This window comes from Exophiala xenobiotica (assembly GCF_000835505.1).
Source record: "Exophiala xenobiotica strain CBS 118157 unplaced genomic scaffold supercont1.4, whole genome shotgun sequence".
NCBI classification, from domain to species: domain Eukaryota; kingdom Fungi; phylum Ascomycota; class Eurotiomycetes; order Chaetothyriales; family Herpotrichiellaceae; genus Exophiala; species Exophiala xenobiotica.
In genome coordinates, this window is record NW_013562491.1 from 193,845 (window position 1) to 204,300 (window position 10,456).

The 10,456-nt window shown below is 52.1% G+C and overlaps 2 protein-coding genes across 2 annotated transcripts; both read left to right on the top strand.

The window, feature by feature from the left end:
• Positions 1-5,428: 5,428 nt before the first annotated feature.
• Positions 5,429-7,495, top strand: PV05_06234 (uncharacterized protein). Its single transcript, XM_013458952.1, has one exon. It carries the CDS (start codon positions 5,683-5,685, stop codon positions 7,372-7,374), a length of 1,692 nt encoding a protein of 563 aa, XP_013314406.1. The 5' UTR covers positions 5,429-5,682; the 3' UTR covers positions 7,375-7,495.
• Positions 7,496-7,851: 356 nt separating this feature from the next.
• Positions 7,852-10,210, top strand: PV05_06235 (uncharacterized protein). The gene is made up of 3 exons (XM_013458953.1): positions 7,852-9,021; positions 9,087-9,302; positions 9,393-10,210. Exons 1-3 carry the CDS (start codon positions 8,078-8,080, stop codon positions 9,907-9,909), a joined length of 1,677 nt encoding a protein of 558 aa, XP_013314407.1. The 5' UTR covers positions 7,852-8,077; the 3' UTR covers positions 9,910-10,210.
• Positions 10,211-10,456: the final 246 nt, after the last annotated feature.

The window sequence follows — 10,456 nt, forward strand, 5'->3', positions numbered from 1 at the left end:
CTCGACAGGTGAGTGGAGGAGACGAGACTGCAGGTGAATTGACAGCGCCCCCCCTGGTGGGATCCACCGGCCGCAGGACATGCAACGAGATCTGCGCGCTGGAAATCAAGCGCATGGCGAGGGCGACTTGAGGATACGACGAGTCCCAATCTGGAGAGGCGCTTCTTGTGCGAGTCTTGCGGTCATAACAAGTTAACGAGGGACTCCACCACGAGATGCCGCGATTGTTTCCCAAAAACCCTAGTCAGCACTGCTTCGGCGCCCGAATGCGGCAAAGACAGGGGTTGATCCAGATGAGACAGCGCAATGGCCTGTGTGGGTTTACCAAGCTCGGCTCGTAATCTTACAATGCTTTACCGCCTTACCTCCGCAGCATCGCCCGCTCCAGGCCACCCATTGACTTGCTCGACTGCTAACTAGGCTTGCGCTGTCAGCATGGCCGATAGAGGCGATGATCGCATGAACCTCAGCCGCACTTGGAGCTGCGGACGAGTGCCGTTGGCTGTCACGTTCACTAGAGCCTGGGGAAGGAAAGTTTTTTGTTGCATTACGAGCTGCAACTGCAGGTTTGGTAGGGTTGCTTGGCCTGCAGACCTGCCACCACCTTGGAGTGCCTTTTGCTTGAAAATCCCGTTGAGAGCCAGTTGGTATGTTTGCAGGGTCCGTGAGGGTCCCTCGGCTATGGCACTGCAGACACGATAATTTACTCATCAGACGAGATGCAAAACTTCCACTGCAACGCTCATAGTGTAGAGCAGCAATTGCTACATTGTGCCAGTCGAGCATCGAATAGTCCTGGAGTCCAAGTACCACAAACCCTTTCCGAAGGCCAGGCACCACGTCGCAGTACCTACCCAGGCAGGTATGTGGTAACGACCTGGAGGATGAACGCAGTCCCAATACGAAGCATTACAGAATTGTAAAGACGGTCAGTCGCAAGTTGACAATACGTCAAAAAACCCAATTCTTCACCCCTGTTGGTGCTGAGGCTGAGAGGTCCCTCACGTCCCTCCAGTGGCGGCAAGGAGATTGGAGGGGAGCCTTCAAGACAAAATCTGGGGGTCCGCATATTCCCAAATGATGACTGCATGACGTTGAGCATTATTATGTTCCGAATTGTTTATTTGCTTGACGCCTCGAGTCTCGATTGTTTACTCCGTACTGCTGTGAGAATGCTATTGTGGGCTCGGGCTGCCTTCGATGATGAATTGACTTTGGTGATTCCAGGCTGAATCAAGAGCACTATGTCATTGAGAGCAATCCCAGCACCTCCGCGCAAGAAATCCGTCAAACCAAGCATCTCCAGGACCCGTACCATCATTATCGCATCCCCGAACCAAAAGCTGACAGACAACGGCCATGCCGTGGCAAACGCGATAGGAGGTCTGAGGTTGGTCATCATGTATCTAACCAACTCCCTGGAAGCTTTGAAAAGCGAATCCTTTGCGAACCAACACAGCAATTTCACTGGCGGCTTGGATGCTAGGCGGACTTGGGGACAAATCAGCGGCAAGCCGAGTGCTCCTGGATGGGTGCTGAGGAGGGTGAAAGGGGAAAAGGGATCATATGCTCGGACCAGAATCGCAAGGACGGGTCAAACATGCTTCAGGTTTGTCCCATCTAACTTCCGTTTAGCGTCGTGCTACTCCCCAGCAGCGACCAGGGCTCCTGGTCTGATATCCTATATTTGGGGCTCAGGCCCTGGCGCCATGCCGCTTCCGTCACAGTGGCTGCTCCAAGCCTTTAGGCCAACTGCGTGCTGCTCTTCCACATCTCCTCCACCATCATCCACTAAACCCGCATCAAAGTCACACCAGGTGTCTGGTAAGAGTTCCATACCGCCTTCCATCCGCCTTCATCCATCCAATATTGGTCCACCTTGTCCGTGGCTCAGGCTTTTGACTCGAACTCACCGCGAGTATGATGTTTCCTATATTGGCGAGAGGCGTGGTCAGGGCTGATGTTGCCATGCGAAACGTGGTGAGCACCATGTATACACCAGTTAAGCTTGTGCAAACGAGACTTGAAGCTTTTCTCAGGCTGCAATCTCCAAGATAACTTAACGATGCTATCGGATAATTTCATACCAATGACAAGGGGCTGAATTTGGCCGTCCGATCCGCGCACAGGAAAGAATTTCTCATGCGCCAGCTCATTTCATTCTATCCACTATCGGCCACCTTGCATTATTGTTGATTGTTTACTATTCACATGTCGTTGTTGTTGTGTCTCTGCTTCTCCGGCTCGTCGTAGCCGGTTGAGGAAGTCCAAGGTGCTGACGATAGGGCTCGCATGCCAGTGATTTCAAGATCGGACCCTTTTGCCTTTCACGCGACACCCAATTTCTTCAGCCTTAACAGTTGACCGGACCCGTTCGCTGGGTGGAGTGACTCTAAAGTACAAGTCCTTGTACCACGAGCCATAGTCTCCGCCAGGCCGTGAACCAACAATGCGCCCTACCCGCTGATAATGCCTGACCCTGTTGCTCCCCAATCGATAAGGAGGGAGACTTGAGATGTCTACAGCCGAGCACCTCCTCCCTCTCCTTTTTGCCAGTTTGGCCTACTACAAGTACAAGTATGTAACAATTCGCAAAGGATTCGAACCGAGATGGGACATTACTTGGCAAAGGTGGATTTGCCGCCATACTGTGACATTTGATATGGCTATCTTACCCACCTATTCCTTTGTATGGAGTATCTTCATAGATAGGAGACCTCGAGCGGACAAGCACCTTCCTGTTTGCTAGGGCATCCACGGACTTTGACATCGCTTCTCACTCTGTGGTGTTGTCGAACTCCTTTGTCCGTCCACTTACTTTGCATCTTAGCCTTGCTATTGGTGATTCTTACAGACCTCGCTTAGATCTCTCTGTCAGCCGCGGATCCTGTCCGCCGCCATCTTTCCACCCATGCATTAGCTAAGAATTGTGGTTGCTGCTTGGCTCGCTTAAGTCTCGCACACCGGCCTACCTAACTCTGCCTGCCTCTGCCTGCCTCTGCCTTCCCAGACAAGGTCAGCACTAGCGCTGCAGCTGTGGAAGATCATGACTGGATCGCTCCGCATGACCCTTGCAAAAGCTATGATGTTTGTCACCAGTCGCATCCATTTACCTTAGTATTTTTCATACCAAAATGTCAGGCCATGGTTCGGCCACATCGTGGAGGGGTAACAAGGGATGGAAGTTGAGCGTTTCGGCCCTCATGGACAAGAATCCTCCAGCCCAGATCATTGACCCGGTCCGCTTGGTCAATGCCGCTCCCAAGAGCTGCGACTCACAGATAGTCAACCTGTCCGACTCATGCCATGGTGAACATCCCCGAACATCCCGCTCTGTGTCGATTCGAGGCTCGAGCAAACTTGACTGTGATATTGCAGCGTCCCGATGCTACCATGGCATTCTAGAAGTCACTTGTTCGCAAGAATAAACAGTGAGCGACCGAGTCATTCTACGAGGATGCATGTGTGACCTTGAATGAGCGGGTTCAACAACTCGTGCTGGTGTGGATGTTGCTCTTCAGGTGCCCTAACCCTTTCGCATCGACGCAGACTTTGAACGCAAGGATACCAGCGAACGCCGTGGACACAGCAGCCGCCTCACATCCCACGTTCGAGGCAAGCGTCGTCTGCAATACGCTGGTTGGCATGAAACCTTTGGTCATGCTACTGTCCGATACAGCCACTGATGCTGTCAATGCGACGGTGAGATCTTTGGGCCTTCCTGGTTACCAGGTATTACTACGAAGCCAGTGACGGAACTTGCATCATTCCAATATTGCGGTCATATGTTCCCAGGGGTTCTCATGTCCCGACTAATGCGACGGCTGCAAACCGTTGCACAAACCTGCACAATGAAGGCAGAAGTTCCAGCTCGTCCAGGATCCTAGACCTCGCTACCGTGCCGTGGGCGGAAAGCTTCATCCCTCGCATAATATTGCTCCCACGTAGGCTGGATGTACTCTCAAAAGCAGGCTTTTCTTGCAGGAACAAGCACCCAGCCGGTAGCCAAATTATCAACCGGACTGCAGCACAACGAGGCGCTATCTAATAGCCTGTCAATGCACGATAACCGCGACGACACTTACCGGCGATCTGGGGTCAGGATACACCAACCGCCGCTCCCTCGGATGTTATTTATGAGACCTGCAGCTACGAGGTAAGGCACGGAAAAGTCATGGAACGATCTTGAGCTCGGTCAAATTCTCTGATTGGTTCGGATTTCTGCATCTTTGTGACACCAAGGATATCTACAGGCGCAATGATATCACGAATCAAGTTCGTGATTGTAATATGCACCATATCGAAGTAGTGCTTGCGGATTGTCAACGACAAAGCCGGAATATATTGCATATGCCATCCTTGCAGGCGGTTGGGTAGGAGGGATGATTCCAGGTTCGACCAAGCTTTCAATGCCACCGTGCCGCAAGCTTGGAAATGTACAAACCACTCGCTTGCTTTTGTGCGTGGATCGTACAGCAGCACTCCGTACAGCACATGTTGTAGGCTGGACTCAAGCGTGGAATGCCTACTGCGCAAAGAAATCAGGGAATTCCATATCCTTGATCGCCTAGCTTGGCTGTTGTGTATTTCCGCCCTGAATGAATGGTGCATATTCTTGACGTAGAGAATGCTAGCTTGTGTTCATGGAGTTGCATACCGACCAATCAGCCCTGTGCCAGACAACCGGACTCCGACAACAACCAGATTTCTGCGCTTGTGCATATCGGCTCGCCAGTCAAGTGTCCAATGACGCTGATAAAGATCCAGATCGTCATTACCATAGTAAGTCCTGAACGCAGGGAAGAGCTGAGCGGCGGGTTCCACGTGGTGTGCACAAACTGAGGAATTCTCACCAGCAGACTGAGTCCGCAACATTGACAAAGAGTATCAGGCGTAACACTCACCAAAGTGATTTAGTCAGCTGAATGCTTGAAAACTGGATGGAACGGTTCTTAAGATAGAAGTCGGACAGCCACCGAGGCCATGTGGTGATAACTCGTAATAGAATGAAGGTGTCCGATTCGTGGGTTGCGCAGGGTGGAAGGAATTGGGCCTTATTAGGAACCTTGGCTGAGGCGCAGGCGTAAGAAATCGTGGGTTGGAGATAAAATAGGGGCCGCCCAAACGAGGCTTAGGCTCTGCTGCGGAAATGGGCACGAATGAGGTGCTGAGCACCTCCCGAGGTTGGTTCAGTAGGTACCAAACTTGCAGTGAAAGAGCACAGCCAAAAGCATGTACCTGTGGGACGAAGTATAGCCGGGCTCGTTTTAGGAATAGAGCTGTGCCTCACACGCACATGGTTCCCTTGTGTGAATTTGTGTTTCGCTTGCTGCTTCATACTCAGTCAAGCCGGTTTTAGTAGCCGGAGAGAGAAAGAAAAGGAACGTTCAAACAAGCCCTGGCCAGCCTAACGGGACAAGCAAGGCACCTGGAGTGGGATTCGTTTAGGTGACCATAGCTGCCGATACCACTTCCACCCTTCCTCCTCGTATTCTTCTCCTCATCGTCAAGTCCATCCGAACTTAACTTCGGCTCACAAACACTGTTTCTCTCCCATCACCAGCCTCCTCGATTTCCTACCCAAAGGTTCGATACTTGACGTGTCGACTACTTCGTCTTTCGTTTGGTGGTCGTCCTTCAACCAGTCTTTCCATACTTCTTATTGTCAAATCACACCACACAATGACCAAGCTGCAAAAGCAGCCTCCGCCGGCCTATCCAGGCCGACCAACCTCCACGTCCACCGCCTATCTGCAGCATGCTGTACCATATGAAAGTCTGCCGCAAGCGACGCAACAACCCGTGCCTGTAATGAGTGCTGTGACACCTGGTTCCTACTCCGATCTTCCATCCACCAACCCCTTCTCGTCCAATTTCGCTCCTCAACCAGCATCGACCGCTGACCAACCGTCCCCGTTTTCTCCCGTATCGCCTCTCGTCGAGACCGAGCCCATTCAACGGCGATCGCAGGCACCGGTCGTTGCGCCTATCCCTCACAGACCAGACGCGAACCAAAGAAGATCAAGAGATCTACGACGTCTTGATGGAAACCCATACCCAGGATCCCATCCCACGGAGAAGTCTGCAAAGTCGGTCAGGGTAGCCAAGGACATGCACAATGGAGCTCTACCACCCACGTACAAGCGGCAAGCGTCCGATCCCATCCAGTCCCCAGACATCTCGCAGGCATCGACAAACTCTCCGGAATGCGAAACGTGCGGAAAGAAACGCGCTGAAGGGCAAGACTGCGGTCAATGTGGGAAGCGCAAGGCCAGTGCACCAACAGCAGTCACTACGACACCACCTGCAAGCCATCACACGCGCACAGCATCAGAGGGGATGAGCTCTCACCGATCACGAATCTCAGAAAGCACGACTGCAGGACCATCAAGTTCGCCTGGCTCCTCTCCAGGCGGACGAGTAGTATGCTGCAACAAATGCGGCCGCCACAAGCGTCCACAATCCATTGACCAAGGCCGACCCAGTCACGTCCACACCGTCACCGAGCCCATGCCCATGGCAAGCCATCCCGCCATGCGAATCCACCAGGCCGGTCTCTCGATCCGCCCAGACGTAGCCGCCCAGCGAAATTCCGTCTACCCCCAAATCGACGTGATTCCACCGTCGACCACGACATACAAGCCCACACTCCAGTCTCCGTTCTCGAACTACGGCGATGAGTCTCCTCTTGTCGAGAGAGCCGTCAGGCAGGAGATCAAGCCAGTCCGCCATTCGTCCCTTATCCGCTCCTTATCCCGCAGATTGAGCAGAAAGGACAAGAACAAGGCCCCTCCAGCACAGGCGCCTTTGCCGAGCCAGCAACTCGCCAACGACGAGAACCAATCCGGCGAGCAGAGTGCAGGACGACTGATCAATATGATCAGCGCTGCGATGCAAGGGCCCCCAGCTGATCGCGACACGAACTATTCCCAGCTTAATGTAAGCAAACAGCCCGATCGTCCAACCACGCCATTTTCTTTCGTTGGCGGAAGAGACGAACAAGACGCGTTTGAGATGGTCGACATGCGTGAGCGCGGATCCATCTCTGACAACGATAGCTGGAAGGAGGGTGCGGAGGGAATTTCTATCACAAGATCTGAGGGTGATGCCATCCGGCAAGATACTATCGACGTTATTCCCCGGCCCAAGTCGGCGGGTCCGTCCAGCCAGCATCTGTCAATTCCAGATGCGGATAGACCTCAAATCACGAGATTCAAGAGCTTGAGGAGTGGTGTGTCGCGGATGAACAGTAACATCAGCAGATCGTCGAGCTTGAAGAGGTTGGGCAGTTTGAAGACAGCGCACCGTGCGTGGTATAGGGACGATATGGCGATTGAAGGCGCGATGGGAGAGCATGCGGTTCCTGCTTATTAAAAGTATAGGATTGTATTTAATGTTTAATCAAGGTGGTGAAGGGTTTATGACTGGCTTTAGATGATACCATTTCCATTTCGAATTTATGTCTTTTCCATGCCTCTACTCATCCTTCGATACCGGGCCTAAATGCATGTTTCCAAGACAATCACAAAAACCTAGATGCTTTTCCTTCCTGTCTGCTCCCCTTCGCCTTCCTGCTCCACAAGGACGGCCGCCAGACGGTCTGGTCCCCTCGCCAATAATGGTCGTGTCGTTACGAATTCGGGACGTTCTCATCCCGGTCGATCAATTTGATCCATGGCCACATCCATTCCTAGGACTGAGGTGATGTCCAGCATTATTGTCACGCTGTCTGGTTTTCTGTCACTTCGCCTCATGAAGATATTCGACTCCTCGACTCACTCTGCCTGCTCTTTTACGGATGAACTGCACAAAAAATCGATCACTTTTCCAACTAAGGCAAATGGGTTGCCTTCACACTCGCTTACTGACTAATCGCATAAGCCCCTCTCCCGGACTCCCATAGACCTCGATCGCACTACCCTGATGATGCCTGTTCATGTCCTATCTCTTCTTCCGCGGCTCCTTAAACTCGCTGGGAGTAGTCTGATCAATCTAAACTGGAATGCGTTGACAAATCTGACAGGATCCTGAGTTTCTTGCGCTACTACGACTCTCAGTGTTCGCGCCGGTTCATGTCATGAAAGGCCAACTTCTGCCCAATACCCCCGGTCTCCCTGATGTTGGTGCAAAAAAAGAGACCGAGCCAGGGAGTCGGATGGACCTGCTGTTCATTCCGCACTCCCGCAACCAAATCATCAAAGCAGGAACAATACATGATAAGCGAGAAATCAATCGTCGAGCGCAGAAGAATGCATTCATCAAACGAAAACAGGCACGACAAGATGAAGCTGTGCGAAAAGCCGAAGCAGCTCCTTTTCGTTTGTTTGGTGATCTTCGTCATCCTGAACCTCAACATGGCTCTCAAACACCCTCACAGGAACCAGAAGGAGTTGAAAGGCCGAGTGGGACCACCGCAGTCGGTTCGCTACATTACTATCACGCACCCAGCGTGACTACTTACCTGGACACCGGTCGAGTTGATCCCTTCGACACAGGCAAGATTCCGATGACTCCACAGATGCAAAGCGTCTTTATGTGGTACTTTAACGTGATCCTACCAGTGGTCGAACCAACGCAGGTAGAAAGGGACGATTATAGTCGATGGGCAGTACCACTATTTGGCCAGAAGCCTGCGTTACTTTACGCTCTCCTGACTTGCATGGCCCACGACATCGAACAATCTACTGTGGCCGGGTTCGGTCCTCCAACAAGGAGGAATATGACTTCAGAACGACTTCAATATAAGGTCAAAGCCATCGAGGCACTGAACGAATCTCTGGCGGATCCAACAGCTGCGGCCGAGCCATCAACGCTTCTCGCGGTCCATTTTCTTCTCTGGCAAGAGGTTGGTACATCCCCATCTATGGCTTTTGCATATTGCCCAATCGCAACGGCATCTGATACTCTCCTACAGATTTTTGCCGGTGACGAATGTGTACACCTGGATGGTGTACAGAGACTGCTGGAGTGGAGAGGCGGATTTCATGGGCTACAACGGAAAGCACTGGAAGGCGTCATGCTGTACGTATACCACTTCTTCTTCCGACTCGACTTGATATCGCTCTTCTAATCGAAAGACGACACAGAGGATGCTTCTGGAGGGCCATTAGGACCCGAACGAAACCCACTCTTCCAATGGTGCCGGGTGACTTTCAACTCACAGACGAGCAATTTTCGAATATTCTGTCAAAGTGCGACCCAGCGATCGCTCGAATAGGCGAAGCCTTCCAAGACCCCGAACTCAGTCCTCTCTTCGATGGCGAGATGTTCCAGTTGCTCCAAAACGCACGGAAAGCATGGGTGTAAGGAATCCTTTTTTCCCAGCTCCGGCCTCACAGCAGCCCGCTCTGTCCTTTTTTTTTAGCGAAGTGTTCGCTAACGCCCAATGGCAGATGCTTCGAATTAATCGGTGTTTACGATTTTCACCCGGAGATCAAAAGACAAGCCACCATCATGCGCGTCAATATTGACCATCGTTTGCTCTCATATCCCTTCGACCACTATGGGACGCATCGACCCATCCAAGAAGCGATTCGTCAAGCTTTTGTCACCTTCAGCAGCGCTCACTACTGTGTCGTCCAACCATCTAGCAAGATCGCCCGTTGCCATATCGAGGATTTACAGAATGCACTTATAATGACCGACTTGAAGTCCTGCTGGGGCACTGCTAGCAGGGCGCTCCTGTGGGTGTTATTTCACGGAGCGCACCTAACCTTTGGCCAACGTGAGCGACCATGGTTCGTGACTGCTCTCGCCAGAGTCTCGCAGAGCCTGCAACTACAGACCTGGATACAAACCCGGGCGATACTCGTACGGTTCTACTATGTCGATCGGGTATTTCAGGACTCCTTCCGGAAAATCTGGGAGGAGGTGGAACTTGTGCGTAATAGCTTGTCGAGCTGGTTTTGAGTTTCGCTGAGACCATGACGACTTCGGCGTCAAGGCCATCCCGGCTTGCGATTTATATGGCGCAAGAATAACAATATCTTGAAGATGGAGGTGAATATCCCACATGGGAGAAGACCTGCCCGGGGACTTATATATGCGCTTTCTACTATCATCTTCGCGCTAGCTTTCAAGTCAACATGCCGACGGCATCAAAGGTTGATGACACAATATGCGCTGTCGTCAGCAGAGTCTTGCTGACGAACGTAGCCGTTTCTTTTACATGACTGATGCAAATTCATTTATTCTCAAAGACCGAGTGGTGTGTTTCTATGAGGAAGAGTACAGCACGCCGTCTAGCCATTGGGCTGGGGCCAAACTCAATAATCGAAAGGTCACTCTCCCGGCTGGACTTGCTCGGTACCCAGCCTAGATATCTAGGTCAGCATGTGCCTGAGATGGCAAAGGCCTCTAAAGCCTCTGGTTGGCTGGTATAGCAGTCACGGCTTCTCTGTCCTCTGGGTGGGTAGAGCGGTTGGTCGAGATGTCGCCTCGAGAGAGCGCAAGATTG